Source organism: Equus przewalskii, chromosome 28 (genome assembly GCF_037783145.1).
Source record: "Equus przewalskii isolate Varuska chromosome 28, EquPr2, whole genome shotgun sequence".
NCBI lineage: Eukaryota > Metazoa > Chordata > Mammalia > Perissodactyla > Equidae > Equus > Equus przewalskii.
In genome coordinates, this window is record NC_091858.1 from 24862334 (window position 1) to 24878673 (window position 16340).

The window sequence follows — 16340 nt, forward strand, 5'->3', positions numbered from 1 at the left end:
ACCCTCCTGTGGGGAATCTCTGCCCCATAGAAAGAAAATGGATACTCTTTTCTTTTCCCCCAAATTGAGGATGTTATAATATACATCTCATGTGCCCTAAACCAGTTAACTGATTCTTATCAAAGATGTAGTCCATTTACCCAATGTTAACATCTATATTGCTTTTTTACGATATTCACCAAAATTCCTAGTTTATTAATTTCTTGATTACCTTGGACTTAATCCCATCTCACACCATTCAGACCCATATAACTCTCCCTTCTTTGCCCCCTGATACTGTCATTGTAAGTTACTGTGCTGGGTACTGTCAAATTATTCAATTATTTGGATCCTGGCCTACTGTTACGCTCAAAATAAAGTTCAGTCTAAACTCTTACAACAACAGATGGCAAAAGTTAGACTGCACTAAATCTAATGTTTCTTCAGCAATTTTTCGTAACTAAAAAGGTAAAGAAGAGTACAAGAGAAAATCAGTCAGCAGAAGATGATGGTTTAGAAATGAATGAAATTATGCTTATGTGGGGGACTTCTTTCCATACTGAAGTTTCAACTTTTGTTGTCAGGCATCTTTATGCCAAACAAGGTAAAACCCAGGAATTGTGCAATCCCGACTGTTTCATCTCCTCCAAGAACCAGGGATGTTCACCACGTGACTGACAGCTCCTGATAACACAAGGCCAGTTAAGACAACTGAGGAGCTCACGATACGGGGATCTCCAAGGTGATGAGAAGAGGAAGGCTAAGAAACAGCAGCAGAGAAATATTGCAGCCATAGTCCCCCCCTACCCGCTGCCAGATTTTAGGAGACTCTATTATGTGGGCAAAGTAAAGTAATTCTTAGAAGAACTTCAGCTGGCAGACTAAAGATTATTTTCAAATAACATACACAAATATTTGAGGTTAGACTTATTAGAATATGCAGGGAGCTCTAAAATCTGTCCTCTCAGTACAACACAGGCCTCTCAAGTGGGGTCCCCAGAGGGAGTGCAAGATGAACCACTGGGGTAAGTGAGAGAAAACGTTAAATATCTAGTCAAAAATAAGGAGTTCGTTTTAATAACATTTAACATGTGGACTAATAGTCAAATACACACGACTTAAAAGGTGTGTGTATATATACAAAATCTCAGCTTTATCATCTGTACTGCTTAAAATATTAATTAATGACTGTCTCCTAGGATAGTCCTGAGGACTAAATGAAGTCACTCTTAGGCATTGGCTGGTACCAAGTACATGCTCAATAAACAGTGGTTTCCTTCCTGGGAGAAAAGGGATTGAGGGGAAAAAGGCTCCCTCTTAACATCTACAATTCAGGCGCACACAGGAACTCTGTTGTTATCCTGTTAGGAAGCACATTCCCAGATGGAGAAAGGATGCCTGTACTTATGTCCCGGGCCCTTTGACCTCTGGCTTCCCACCGCCAAGCTGAACAGAAGCCTTCAGGGCCTGACTACGCAACACCACATAAGCTTTCACCACACCTACATAAGCCCACAGCATCAATCCCAGCCTGACGACACTCTACAGGGCCTCCCTGGAGGGAACGCACTGTCGCCCCTCCAGCTGCATTTGACAATGGAAACCTCCATTTCTGGCCATGAAGATCAGGATGGTACACCACTACTTTGGCCTCCCAAACAAATGTTCTTTGAAATGCTCCACACGTTTAAATCACCCACATCAAGCAGGGTACAACATATGGGAAAACAAGATCTGCAGACTCCAAGAACTAGGCTCTAACCAACAAAAGCCAACGCTTTTGTCATATTTTGGAGTTATAATTAGAGGAGGCTTTGGAAGTTGAATTCATTGGCCGTGACCACATAAAGCAAGCGGCTTAATACCCTTGAGGTTCTCCTGTAGGTATTTTCCCCTTGACTTTAAGGAAGGGGAAACTGGGGAGGGGGCAACCCATTGAAAATTAATAGGCAAAAGTGGGAAGCTTTAAGTTCCCAGATCCTGGCTGGCCCTGGTCCACGGGTCTGCCTGGGAAGTGAGGTGAGGCGGAGGTGGTGGCAGCTTTGAAAGCTGCGGAGGAGGGGGAAACCCTTTCTCCTCCCGAGCTCAGGCTGTCATCCCAGAGCCCCAAGCCCTGCTGCCAAACCATCTGCTCTAAGGCAAGCTGCTGAAATATTACCACGTGTGAAAAGCAGATCCCAAATGGTGGCTCCCCCATTACACAACCCAGGGGGACATTCTGACCTGAGAGTCCACGGGTCCATTGCTACTGTTTAAAGTTCATCAAAGGAGGAAAATGCACTTGGTTTGGAGGAGAGATGTCACTGGGCTTCACTTTCAAAACTGGCCTTGAAGGACAGACCTGAGTCTCATAGCTTCCCCTTCTCAAGTCGCATTTCTGTGACACTCGTTTTTATCACATATGCAAACACATACAAACACAGAGCTCATCCCTCAGCTCGGAAGAGGCATTTTTCTTTATCTTCAACTGAAAAGTCAACATAAGCATCTCTGATTATATGGGGCACCATTTCCCTGATTTTAGGTGAAGCCAAGTTCTCTTAGATTTCTATCTCACAGGAATATTGAATACACAACAATTCTCTATTTTTCCTAAGATGGAAATTCAAGGACAAGCGAGCCCACTTAGGTAAATGAATAATTCTGTACATTTCTTAGCAGATCACATACCAAAATCAATAAGGAATGGAATATTTGATTTCTATGGAATATTTGATAAGAATAAGATTTAAAGCTGTTTTTAACTGAAGCTGACCTTGGACAAATTGCCTATTGTCTCCCTTCTTGTGCAGCCTCAGGTGCAAAATATTTAGGAATGAGTCAATCCTGCAGTTATGTCCCCAAAGAAATAACAATATAGCAGGGAAAATGTCTTAAGTTGTTACTGTGTGTCAGGAACTATGCTAATTATTTTGCATGCATTTGTTCATTTAATCCACATAATAATTATAAGTTAGGTACTATTTTATCATCATTTTACAGAGGAGAAACAGAGGATTGATCAGATAAATTACGAAGATTATGCAGCCAGCAAGCAGGTGCCAGGACACCGCTGTATGACTGTCTGACTTCAAAACCCCAAATTGCAATGCTCTACCAGTGTATAAAGGCATAGTATGAACCTAAAACTGAAGCCACGGTTACAATGTGGAAAAATCCATCTGTCACTATGACCATCCACACCGCTCTGCTCTTCTGGGCATGTTCATTCCCCAGCTCAACAGACTTTAGAAGGATTTTTTAAAGTTCACCAACAGCTGCCCATTGTCTTCATTATAAATAACCAGTTAGCAAGTGTGGGGGAAAAAACATCCAAATACTCTTCAATGATTGTAAAGCCAATCAAAATGAAACTTGAAATGAATTCACTAGGTTAACAGGAAGCCCCACTCTAATTATAAACTCCAGCACCGAATCTAAAGTGATGTTTTATCTTTGAAGTTTGGTGGATTCAAAAAAAGCTATATTATTTTATGATTTCACCAAAGATCCACGCTGGAATTTTTAAAATCCCAAGACAGAAGCCTATACACATATGTACAACCCGGTGAATAACTAAACTGCCCCAGTTTACTCCTTTGGCCCAATGTCAATGGATCAAGATCATGGATCTGCCACAATTACCCTGGAGGCTTCTTATCATCAACCCTCAGGGCTCCAACTATGAATATGGTTAAAGAAAGAAGTGAAAAACTGAGGTCAGAGATTTCACTGACACTAACAGGCACATCAGCAAGACAATGGGTCCCCAGAACTATACACTTAAACTCCTACCGCACACCTGGCACTTGCAAGAACAAATCCAAGAGAGGCATGAGCCATGTTCTCAAGGAGCTTCCAGTCTAGAAGGAGGACCAGACAAGCAAATGACGACATACACGTAAATTACCTCACAGCTGTACAAAGGGTGCGACGGGAACGCAGAGAAGGTGCAGCTCAATCATTCCGTCAGGCTTTGCAAAGAGGCTTCCTGGAGGAGCTAAGGCGAACTGAGTTTTAAACACTAGCAGGTAAGCTGCATGCAAGGTAGAGGGAAACTAAGTTATTATTGAAGGGGGAAAACCAAAGGGTTTTGGAAGCTTGTTACAAAATGAAGGCAACAAGGTTGCAAAGTAAAACTCAACTGCACATCTTTGTGTAGCTTACATGCAGTTTTCTCTTTCTATCAGGCTTTGAAGTGACAACTATTGAGATCCTGTTGACATTCTATTTGTGTCCATTGAGATTCGTAGTTCTACGTGACAGAAACCCACACTGGCTCTTTTAACATTACTGATAACAAGTAATACTGATACGACACTTCCTGCATGCCAAGCTTGGTTCTAAGTGCTTTACGTATATTAATTCACATAATTCACCAAAACCAAACGGGTAGGTACCGTTATTACTCTCATTTTGCAGGTAAGGAAACTGAGGCCCTGGGAAAACTGGTAATTTATCCAAGGTGACCCAGCTAGTGATGGAAAGGCTGGATTATGGAGGCCTCTTGTCTGTGTCTCTGTTCTAAATCTGTGCTATACAGCCTCTCAGAAAATGAATTGACTGAAATAGATAAGTGAGTCAGAGGATCGCAGGGAAGCCTGGGGACCCAGGCTAGAAATACTGCAGCCCGAGACGCTTCAGTGAGGACTCCTCAGCAGCCACTGCCAAGCCCCAACTCGGCAGCTGGCACCGCCACCACTGCCACAGACGACACCACCTGCCGGCTGCCCCACTGCCTCAGGAATGCTGTCTTCCTGCAACACCGCTGTACCCCAGCGAATATGTCTCACGGCCCCCACCACCCTGCCCTACGAGCACCAGATTCAAAGACTGGAAAGGAGTAACTGGTGAAATCTAGGTCACAGGCCCATGCCCTCGATGCCAGGAAAGCAGTTCCATGGCAAGTTCAGTGTCTACATAGAGAAACGAGGGCTCTGTCTCCCACCAGGCTGGGTGTACTGGTTCCCAAGGGCTGCTGAAACATGGTACCACAACCTGGGTGGTTTAAAACAACCGAGATGTACTCTCTCACAGCTCTAGAGGCTGGAAGTCAGAAACCCAGGGCTTAGGAGGGTTGTTTCCCTCTAGATGTTCTGAGGGAGAACCCGTTCCAATCCTGGCCCCTGCTGGTTGCCAGCAATCCCCTTGGCCTTCCTTGGCTTGTAGACACATCGCTAAACATCTGCCTCCATCTTCACATGGCCTTCCTCCTGTGTCTGTGTCTCTTTTCTTCTTCTTATAAGGACATCAGTCATAATGGATTTAGGGCCCATCCTACTCCAGTAAGTATGACCACACCTTTTAATTACATCTGCAAAGACCCCATTTCCAAAAGAGGTCATATTCACAGGTACCAAGGGTTACGACTTGAACATACATCTTTTGGGAGGACCCATTCAACCCATAACAATGGGGAATTACACAGACCTAGGACGGGAGTTCAGACGCTGGGCAGCCAAAAAAATGACAAATACTCCATGTACCTCAATCACTACGGGGGCCTTCAATTCATCTAATAATAAAATGGTTTCAAAGCAAAAGCCGACTATGCCGAAAGCTATAAATGGTCTATTAGCTTTCTTAGGGGAATCAACTAGACAGGAATTTGCAGTAGGGGTGAGGTAGGGGTGTTAATTGCAAAGCTGGCTGGTCCCACCCTCTGAAATTACGGCCATCAGAAAGATATGGCCAGGCATACAGTCCTGCTACCCTAATACCCACAGGCATCTGCCAAATATCTCTCTTTTATCTTCAAAAAGAGAAAATTTGGCCTGGAGGGGCCATCACAGATTTAAGCAGAAAGATAAATGGAGATTTTAACTGTGTGTATGAATTACCTAAGCCATAATTTTTCAACTGAATAGGTATATGACAGATGTTTGAAATATACATTATTTACAAAGCTGGTCTGGTCTTTTGTGCTGCTACTTGCATAGTTCTCACTCTTTTCAAACCTGACTCCAGATATCAAAAGCATATCCCTTTTATCAACAATACAATAGCTTCTAAATAAACGCAAACACTAATAAAACAAACCCAAGAATTAAAAAGCACTTTACTTTTAGGAACAGGAGAGCAGACAATTTCCAAGCAATCCTAACCTTGATTCTCTAGGTTTCCAGAAACTAAAGTAGAACTCAGTTAATAGAATCCAACTGACCCTCCATCTGCTGGAAATAAAAATAAGCAAGGCATCCTCCCGTCTAAGCAGAACGTTAAGCACAAAACGCTAAGCTAGTCTCATGTTCTCAACTAACACTGCGAAGTGGATTACCTCCAAACTATACCTCTGACCTTTATTGACACTTGTGACGAAAGGACTTCTCTGCTGGGACAACCAACACGTTATGTCCAAAATGAAACTCATCATCTGCTCCATTTCCCACAGCTTCCTGGTCATTTATTGCATTCTTCCAACAAAAATCTCCAATTCACCTTTTCTTTTCTTTCACCTCTTAAATCCAGTCACAAAGAATAGCCTGTGCTTTCCCAGATTTTCTCTTTCTTCCTCACTCCATCCCTCCTTCTTCGGCCAATACAGGTTTTCCACTCTGTGGCATGAGTACCACCCAGGCACATGCGGTCATCATGGTACCCAGTTGAATATTTTTTACTGAAATAGTTATAGATTAACTCTAATGGGGATTAGAAAAATAGACTCATCAAATGAAACCCATGATTTCACATAAAATACCAAATTTTCTTTTTAATTCATTTAAATAAAAAACTGGGTCAAGTTAAATAAAAATATTAGGTAAGTAACAGTACAGGTGGTATATGGACATGGTTAAAAAAAATCTTGAGGGTGATGTGCTAATGCCTAGCGGTGCTGGGGACACTGTCCCATGGTGTTCCCTCATCACGTTACTGCTTGATCACCTCAGCCCCCTCCCAGCTGGTCTCTGACATCGAGACTCATCTCTTCCATCTATCCCGCAAGCCCCTGCCAGACGCCTCTTCCTAAAATGCTCCTTTCATCGTTTCTCTCTCAAATTCACAAATGTATTACCTACTCCATACACTGTGAATTCCACCACATTTCAAGATCCCACCTGGCCTGGCTACATGTTATTTTTAGTTACGCCCCAAAGTGACAGGAGGACCAATTTCACACAGACATTTTCATTTCCGGCTTCACACCTTGGTTCATACTGCTTTCACAACCTTCCCCAATCCTTCTCCTTCTCTGTCCTTCAAATCCTACCTAGTCCTTCAAGACCCAAGAAAGTCCTCCCTTCCAGACAGCCTTTTCTAACTGACATCCTTCTCTTCTCTGAACTCCTATTCCATTTATACCAACCATATCAACGCCCCCACTTGATGCTTGATTATATGCTATTATTTACTCCTCTCTAATGGTGGACTCATTGAGAGCTGGTCCTGTCTCCCAACCACAATAGGAGGTCCTTGAAGAGTAGAATCTTGCATAAGTAGAACTTTCATAGTTATGAAAGGACGACTAACATCAGGAGCTCAAGACATCTCTTCACCCAACTTTATAAGTGTAGCCATGTTTTATTCCTTCATCCAATAAACATCTACTGAGTGCCTGATACGTGCCAAGCTCTGTGGCAAAATAGAGGTGTGAATAAGAAACGTACTGCCATTGAGGAACTCAATGACGAGTACAGGTGATGGACACGTGACCCACGTGATGCACACAATGTGACCCTGCTGCTGCAACACAAGTAGAAAACAAATGTCATTCGAGTGATTCCCTCTAGGAAGGGTCTGGAGGAAGACTGAAAGAGAAGGGGTGCACGAGCTGGTTCTGGAAGGTTAAACAGGATTCTATCAGACCTGTAAAGAGGGGAAGCACATTCTAAGCAGTGTGACATAAATTACAAAAGGCATAAAATGACAACAAGGTGTAGTGCTGAAGGTAAAGAGTTTCCAGAGCCTGGAGCACAGGGAGGTGGGGGTGGAAAAAGTCAGAGAGGTCATGCCGTGAAGACCCTTGGTCCAGGACTTCATCCATAGGCATGAGAAACATTGAAAAGAGACGTAACGTGACCAGTTTTGCCTTAGGAGAGATTATAAAACGAAAACCAAAACAAATACACAAAAACCCTCTGGGGACACGTGGAGGATGAACTGGACTGGAAGAGAGGTCAGTTTGGGAGATTCTGTAATAGAACAGAAGATGATTTAAAGAGAGATGAAGAGGGAGGGGCAGGTTTTAGAAATATTTAGGCGGTAGAAATCAACAGGATTTTCTGACCAACTGGTTGCGCATTCCAATGTCAAATAAAAATAGTCTGGGGATTAACTACTTAAAGAAAAGTTTATTATTTACTTCAAAAAATCACCCATGTCATTTCTTTCTTAAGGTTAATTTACAGTTGACTATAGTCTATATTCTCACAAACTACAAGAGTCTCTACTTTATACCTTATAGATTAGGCGTCGCATGGCTTCTATGACTGATCTATAAAAGCCTGTCCTAAATTCAAAAGTCAGCTTATTATCCCACCAGCAAGGATCTAACCAGATTTTGCTTCTGGTTGTATCTGCGCTCAGCATAAGCAACCTTGTACCAAAGAACACACCATTGTCTGAACTGTCCTAATCCTCTCGGGTATAGGGAATTTAAGCCAGAATTGCTCTGGAGGTATAAAAATGCGAAGGTTTTTATACAATATACTCGTATTCCTTTTTTCAAATAAAAACGTTCACAAGAGTGTAAAAGATATTGAAATACCAAGAGAGGTGACCTTTTGTAAGCACATTCATGCTCTCCTGGGAAATAAAAAATAAAGTCATTCACCACCAAGTGTAATATTCCTCACTTCCACTTGCCTGATGAAAGGAGTCAACACAGGTAGTTTCAAATTAAAACACAGTTGGAGCAGCTAGGCTGAAAATGGGTCTCTGCAAAGAGGGGAAAGAGGCACAGGATGCTGTTGATTAAACCTTGCATATGATTATAATTTGCCAGGTCTTCATCCATCATCTTGCCACCCCCTTACTCTGGTCACCAGGACAAGCCCTAATACAGACATTTCATGTAACATTTGGGGACGACAGGAAATAGGACTCCACTGCAAAATGAGCACCATTCCCACGGACCCCACATACAGAAGCACATGACTCCAATAAGCAGGAAGGGCAAAGGTTATTTCTAATGATGTCTGTGTAAGTGTTCAGAAATCCTGCACTCGCTCATTCCAGAGCCACTGCAGAGCCCCATTCTGTGATGGAAGCGTGGACCAGGAGGACCCCTTACAGACAGAGGGGGGTCATGTTACTCGCCAGGGACACAGCTGGTTTGTGGCAGGCCCAGATTAGAACCTCGAGTGTCCATCCTCCACTCCCAGAAAACGCTCACATCTTTTAAAATAACAGAACATAAGGAACTGGGACACACAATCAACTGTGCCCCAGAATTAGTTTCCATAAAACGAAAACTAATGAACTCATCAAGGCGATGTGCGGCCCATTCCTCTCCACTGATTACATCAGTTAGATTGGCAGACAAAACTGACTTAAATGTTCTGAAGACGTCAGTTTGGGGCTTTTGTTTTCTCTTTCTTTTCGAATTCTTTAAAGCCACAGTATTAAAACTGTCTGCTTTACCGTTCTTCAAAATGACAAGTGTCAATCTACAAGTACCAGGACTTTGGGGGCGTCTCATTCATCAACAACACCTTTTACAAACATGCTCTGTAGACCCTCCATAGTGGAAAAACCACTTTAAATTCCTGATTAATAGAATGTCTCCAAACTTGGTGGCATTACCTGTGGGATACAAAGCAGCACCCATCCCCAGAGTTGGGCGAGAGGACAGGCAAGAAAAGGACAAGGTAGTAGCATGATCTGTGTAAAGAGGTCACAGTCCACATGGTTCTAACAGAGAACGCTCTCACAGCGTCATCAACGAAGGGCTTGGGGCCTTGAAAATCATTTCGTGGAGGCACGCGAGCAGTTTTCCTATAGAAAGCCCGAAGAATTACACAGATATTTCCCTCTTTGGGGGTAGTTTCACTTTTATCTCTAGTTCTTTAATATCATAATTTCCAGTTTTAGAAAATGCAGAGGAAGGCTCCCACATCCAGTGGGTCTAACTTCTTTCATTCTTCAGACAATGCGTGCACAGTTTGTTATTCATCTTGATTTGAACAAAAGGCAAGATGTTCCCTCTTCTGCCCAGAAACTACCGCTGGGAAATTAATATTCAAGATGAACAATGAACTCATCTCCTGGCCTGTGAACTTGCTGGTTGCCAGGAGGCCTGTGAATTCTTAGGATTATTTCAGATGTGGTAGCATGAATTGGAGGCTAAAACAGTCCTATAAGGAATGGTCTTCAAGATTTAAAGTCTCAAAATTCTCTATCTAACTGTCCTTTTGCAGGATCCTTAAGTTTTATATGTGCCTGTTTTAATCTCTGAGCCTAAGTGTAGTTTATCCTGAAGGTATATGAAAAAAACAAGGCTAAATGTCAAGAGTATTGCTATAAATCACATTTCAAACTGGTAATTACTTATTAGTTGAGAAAAGACCGTTTGAAAGCGTGCTGTCTCATTAGAAAGCTATTATGGAATGCCTGCAATTTTGCCTTAATAAACAGAGTTAAACTTGAAGTACCTACTGTGTAATAAGTACGCTAGACCAAAAGGACAGCTATTAAAATTTCCAAGGATCTCTCCTTCCTAAAGTTAAAAAAAAAGTTTTTCCCCATATTTTTAAGGAATATTTGTTGGTGGGGATTTCTAAAGATAGTCTCAGCTGAAATTATTTTATTTAGTACATCTCTGAAGAGGCTTATCCTGTCCTTTGAACCCAACAACAAAAAACTCTTTTTACTGAAAATGAAGTATGATAATCCCACTAGTTATTACGCCAAATGACTGCACAAACAGAAAGAAGAAATATGAAAAGCCGCATGTGTTTCTAAGCTGCTTCATTTTCTATTGCATTTTCTGTGACAAAGGCTCTGTTTGTATCCAGAGTCACTAACTTGATACAAGTGGATTTCCTTTACACTTCTTCAGAGGAAGAGAACTTCTTGAAAAAGACCTTAAAGTGTTTCAATATATCATCTATTCCTATCAAGACTCATATTTGGAAAGGAGCCATATTTGAAAAGGAAATTGATAAGATACCCCCATACGTACCCCCCCAAAAAGATACATGAGAAAGATTCCACCTAATCTCCTAGTGTTCATTGTACATGTTTTTCTTAATATTTCCTATTTCCTTCCATTAGTACAACACCTTTTATTACAAGTATTAGCTAATATTTAAAATGATGAATAAATAATAGCTCTCCTCTATGGACAAAATAGTACTATATCCAAACCCATAGCCCCATGGGAATCCAGCAAGACACTTTGCTTTTAGGGAGCATGCCATAAAATGCTGAATGAATGACACAGCTCTTCTTCCCCCACGTTTTGGTTTTCTTGTCTCAGCAGTAACCTAACAGGAAATCTGCATAGAAAACCAGCAACCTGAAGCAGCTTATCCTTCAATGTCATCATAAGGCCAGCTCACCATTTGCAGGTCAAGAAATGAAACGAGAAAAGGGGATCAAATAAAAATAAAAGCTTTTTCCTCAAGCCCTCAAAAATGCCTTGCAGGACTGGCAATAGCAGAGAAGTTGTTTACCAAAGAATGAAAATGTGATCATAACGAAGTTTTATGTCAAGAGAGATAAAAATAGGCTCCATGGAAATGTGCCTGAAATCATTAAAGAGACTCGCAGGTTTGCTGAAGAAATTATGGCCACCTGCCCTCTTAGAGCTTCATACTTGGTATCAGTACTGGCTCCTGAAGAGGAGCAAAAACAAGGGGAACCACTCAGTGTGGAATGAAGACATTCAAACCCTAAGCGCACGAACCCTGGGATTACCTGAACACTGAGCGCAGACATGCATTTATGTACATCTATGTTTCGAGGTTAGATGTGGATTTAGGTGTATTTCAAAATTTACTGTCCCAAATCTGAAGCACATAGCAATCGCAGCAGTGACTGAATTAAACAACTGAAGTGTAAACTGTAGTTGTCGCTTCCTTTACAGATTTGGCTTTTCATGAAAGAGAAAAATCAAGAGAGCCTTTTTTGCCAAAATAGTACAACATCCTTGTGTGGCCAGATTTTGCAATAAAAAAGCTGGTTATTTTATTTAGGTTTTATATTCACAGAAATGTGGTCACAAGACATTTTTAAAGCATGAGATACTGGCCCCAGTTTCAAAAAAAAAACTTGCTGTTTTGGGGGAAGATAGTAAAGCTAGGCTATACCAACCACAGGCTTAAAGCAATCTTTCCAGTTAAGGCAGGGCTTAGAACGACGTGGTCAAGTATGTGGTTTCAAATACAACCTCGGTTCTTCCATGGCATCGTGTTTAGAAGAAAATTAACTTCTTCAGAATGAAAAACAAGCAAATATTGATGTCTTACACATCATCACATATAAGTGGTCAACTATAAGCAAGAAGAAAACAATGAAAGAGTTCCAGGATTTTCCTCCTCAGCATTGCCTCCAGAATTTTACTCCTGGGTTCCCAACTCACACACAGAAGCCATTCGGCTGTATTTCCAAAGGGAACTGGCTCCTTCGGAAATGCTTTCAACAGTACTGCATTTTAAGAGCAAACCTCTTTCGAAGTCTTCATTTCCATTTCTCGGATTGTTTGTCCTTCCTGTCTGATACGCAAACACATGACACAGCCTCCATGCTTTCCAGACACCCTAATTCAAAGCAACATATGCTAAATCCACGCAGAACCATGTGAGCATCCAGTCCGCATACACACCATTACCCCACAGAAGGCATTCAATGAGCTCCAACACAGTTCTTGGCGTGCACACCAGACGAGCCTGAGATGGATGCAGAACTCGTCCAGACTCAAAGCATCCAGAACTGTGCATGGAACCTGTTCCCTTTTAAGAAAATAGGGCTGTTCCAATACCCACTAGGATAACCGGCTACAATGCAGGAGCAAGCCAGCCCGGTACCGCAGGCAACCCTGGACGCAGGCTCTGCCACAAAGCTCCAGGCAGCAGCTGCACCGGAGGTTGCAGGCATTTATCCTCCTGCAGCCAAAATGCCCAGCACGTCCCCCTCCCTTATTTTACCTAACTAATAGCTCTCAAACCCCATATTGAGAGGGCCTGCTGTGGATCTTGCGGAGGTACAAAATGGTGGATGGGAGCTGATTTTTTCCTGCTTTCCCCATAACTTATCGAATCCATCACCGCCGGTGCTCCCATCCAAGCACCCCGGCAGCGGCGCACCGAGCACGCCCCGCGGCACCGGCCCGGGGGCAGCAACGCGGGTACCAACCTGATGTCATGTAGCCCCGCGCAGCCTGGGGCGCGAAGGCCGCGGGGAAGCGCTTGTGCAGGCGGTAGTCCTTCTCGCTGCGGGACCTCATGCGGTCCGAGGCCCGGTCCGAGAAATCCGAGCTAGGCCAGGCGCGCCGCAAGGTTGTGCTCCGGGTCTTCTTCATGGTGGGGAGGACGACCTGCTGGCCCGAACCTCCGGGCCTCAGCGCCGGGGCGCAGCGCGCGGCTTCATCCGTCTACGGCGGGCACGACCCGGGCGGACTCTGCGCACATTTTCCCAGCCCCTCCTCGTCGGCGTCTACACCGCCAGCGGCGGGTCCGGCCCTCCCCACGCCCCCACACACCCCCACGGCGAAGGCTCCGATTTTACACACGTCCCACAATGCATTACACTTCATTTGCAATCCGCCTGGCTTATAGCTTCCAGATTCCTGGGGGGAAAGGCACGTTAGGAGGCTCCCCGGCCAGGAGGAGGCGGAGAGGGGGCGGGCGGGGTGGGGGCGCCGAGACTTGCAGCGTGAAAGCAATGGGAGCGCAGACAATGGCCCGATTCAGCGCAGGAGTGCTTAGCCAACTGTGAGCCACGGCACAAAAGACCCAAACAAATGAGGAGGCCGAGGCCTCTGGGGCTGACCCGGGATCGGGCGCCCGGGAAGCCCGAGGGGTGGCGGCAGACCCTCCGCACCCAGCGGCTCAGCGCGAGGCGTGGGGATGACAGTGTCCAAGTCGTGTCCCCCTGGGCCTATCAGCCGCGCGGCCCGCAGTCCCGGGCGCAGGCTGGCTCTGCCTCCCCTGCAGTCCTTGGGAGGCAGCCTTCATTACAGAGGCTCGAAGCGGGGGCGCGTGTGCACAGGGATCCGAGCAGGCTCTGCAGACAGCAGCTGCGGCAGGCCGGCTCCGGCCGAATCCAGGAAGAGCCCGAGTCGTCCTCGCGACTGCAGCGCCTCGTCAATCTTCCTCCTTCCAAGGCTCAGGGTGGTGCGCGCGCGCGGGTGTGCGCGCGGGTGTGTGCCCCGACACGCATGTGCCCCCTACACAGGCATGCTCCTACTTACTGGCCGAGGCGGCGACGGGAGCCATGGCTGCCAAGGATGCGGAGCCTGCCGATCGAGCCCCGCACGGTGGCACCGCCGCTCGGGCGCGAGAGCGCAGGATGGCCACTGAAGGGCAGGAAGCAAGGCAGCCGCCCAGGCTCGGGCTAATCACCAAGCTGCCTCAAGTCAGAGCACAGATCCTGTCGGGCTTCTCATTTTCACGTCAAACGCCCTGCGGCGGCGCTGGGACCTTGGCGAGGGCCCAGCGCTTGGATATTTACATATTTTTAGGATGGTTCCTCTCCCTCGCAGGAAAGGAGACAAACCCCTAGGTGGGAACAGGGAGATCTGCGGCGCCCAGCCTTGCCCACCTGCGCCAACCCCGAAGTCAGCGAGAGCCGGGGGAGGGGGCGCCACCGGGAGCTCCTCCGACAGCCGCAGACGCCCGGGCACCTGGTCCACGCCGCCTGGAAACCGCAGCGGAGGTGGCCTCCGGCTCTTCCTCGCTCTCCCTCGAGCCCCCGGCGTCAGTGACCGCCAGCCCGCTAACCTGCATTCGGGTCCACGGCCCCTTTACCCAGCACGGCTCCGCACAGCTGTTTCTGGTCCAACAACCAATCGCTACACGACAACAATGCGCGCGGCGCGCAGGGAGGGAGGCGGGGGCGATGCGCCGCCCCGGCCGCCGCGCGGGGCTCGGGACGCCGGCCCGGGACGCGCAGGTCACCGCGTTAAAGGCGCGCGGCCACAGCGCCGCGGACCCCCAGCACGCTGCGGGACTGCCCCCGTTTGTTCCAACACGCCTGTCTCCCCATTTGGGTTTCCAAAAACGCTTTAGTGTTACAAACAACAAAAACAAACCTCATTTTTCTGCTTCAGCATGGTGTTTTAGTTGAGATTTTTGCGCTTTTTTTTTTCCATTTGTGACGATGCAACGTTCAAAATCATTGTTTATGCTGTTTCACAGGCAGTGGGGCCAAGGTGCAGAGACGGGGATGTGAAATCGTGATGGGGCTACGAGCTTATCTGGCTGATCCTGCAAAAAACAAAACAGCAGGTTCTAAAGGGTTAAGACTCAGGCGCTCTAGCACAATTTGGTGCTGTTCCAAGGCTTGAATTCCTTGGGGGGCAGCAAGGTTCTTGGAGAACCACGCAGAGGGGGCGGGGTTTAAGCCACAAGCTTTATAGAATCTAGAACCAGAGCTTCCATTCAATGCCTCAAGGCCGTGCTCTGTAACCTGGGGCCAGCGTAACTCACCTAAATAAACCAACCAAAAAAGAGAAATCACTAGGTAGCATGTGGCAATTAGATTTACGCTAATCAAAATGTATTACTAACCGTACATCAATTAGCTAATGTTCAGTGACTTTTTTTACAAGTTAGGAAAGGATAGTCCCCCCAAAGTTACATTTTGCTAAAATGTCTTCTTTCCTGTAGGAGGACTGCTAAGAAGCTACAGAAGACTAAATGTGTAAAGAACCAAAAAGTAAAAAAAATAACTGTATTAATGAATGCATGAGATACTGACATTTAGATAACTCAATTCAATTCAACAATTACTCAGTACCTACCATGAGCCAGAAGTGGTTATATGAATGATTATAATAGTTATGACTGAAGGCTGATGGTGATTGCTGTGATAACTGTGAGACTTATTCATTCAGCAAATAATTATCGACTGTATATGCCAGCACTTGGATGGGTGCTGGGCAAAGATATGGCCCCATGCAGCTTATGGTCTAGTTTACATAAGCAAATAAATGCACAAATTGTGCTAAGTTCTACAAAGAAGAATAACTTCTATGAAAAAAATGACAGTTCATTTGAGACCTACAGGATGAAGAGTCATCCAAGCAAAGAGTGAGGCAAATGGTGTTTCAGAAAGTGGGAATGGTAAGTGCAAAGGCCCTGAGGTAGGAAAGAATCTTGGCTTCTGGTGAAAGATGGCCAGTGAGGCTAGAATTGGAGCATAAGAGAAAGGTGTGTGATGAGGTCATGGAGGAAGGCAAGAGCCAGATCATGCAAGGACTTGCAGGCCATGTTAAGGGTTTT

At 45.3% G+C, this 16340-nt stretch overlaps 1 protein-coding gene across 4 annotated transcripts in view; it reads right to left on the bottom strand.

Annotated features, from left to right (window-relative positions):
• Window positions 1–16340, bottom strand: part of STOX2 (storkhead box 2) — a 154217-nt gene that overhangs the window by 89913 nt on the left and 47964 nt on the right. Inside the window, exon 1 of one of the 4 annotated variants that reach the window (XM_070598223.1) lies at window positions 13252–14914. The exons of 2 other annotated variants lie outside the window; for them this stretch is intronic. In XM_070598223.1, coding sequence (XP_070454324.1) covers window positions 13252–13417 — 166 coding nt within the window. In that variant the 5' untranslated portion in view covers window positions 13418–14914. Of the gene's footprint in view, window positions 1–13251; window positions 14918–16340 lie in introns of those variants that run through there. One more of the 4 variants, XM_070598226.1, reaches the window with a different exon arrangement.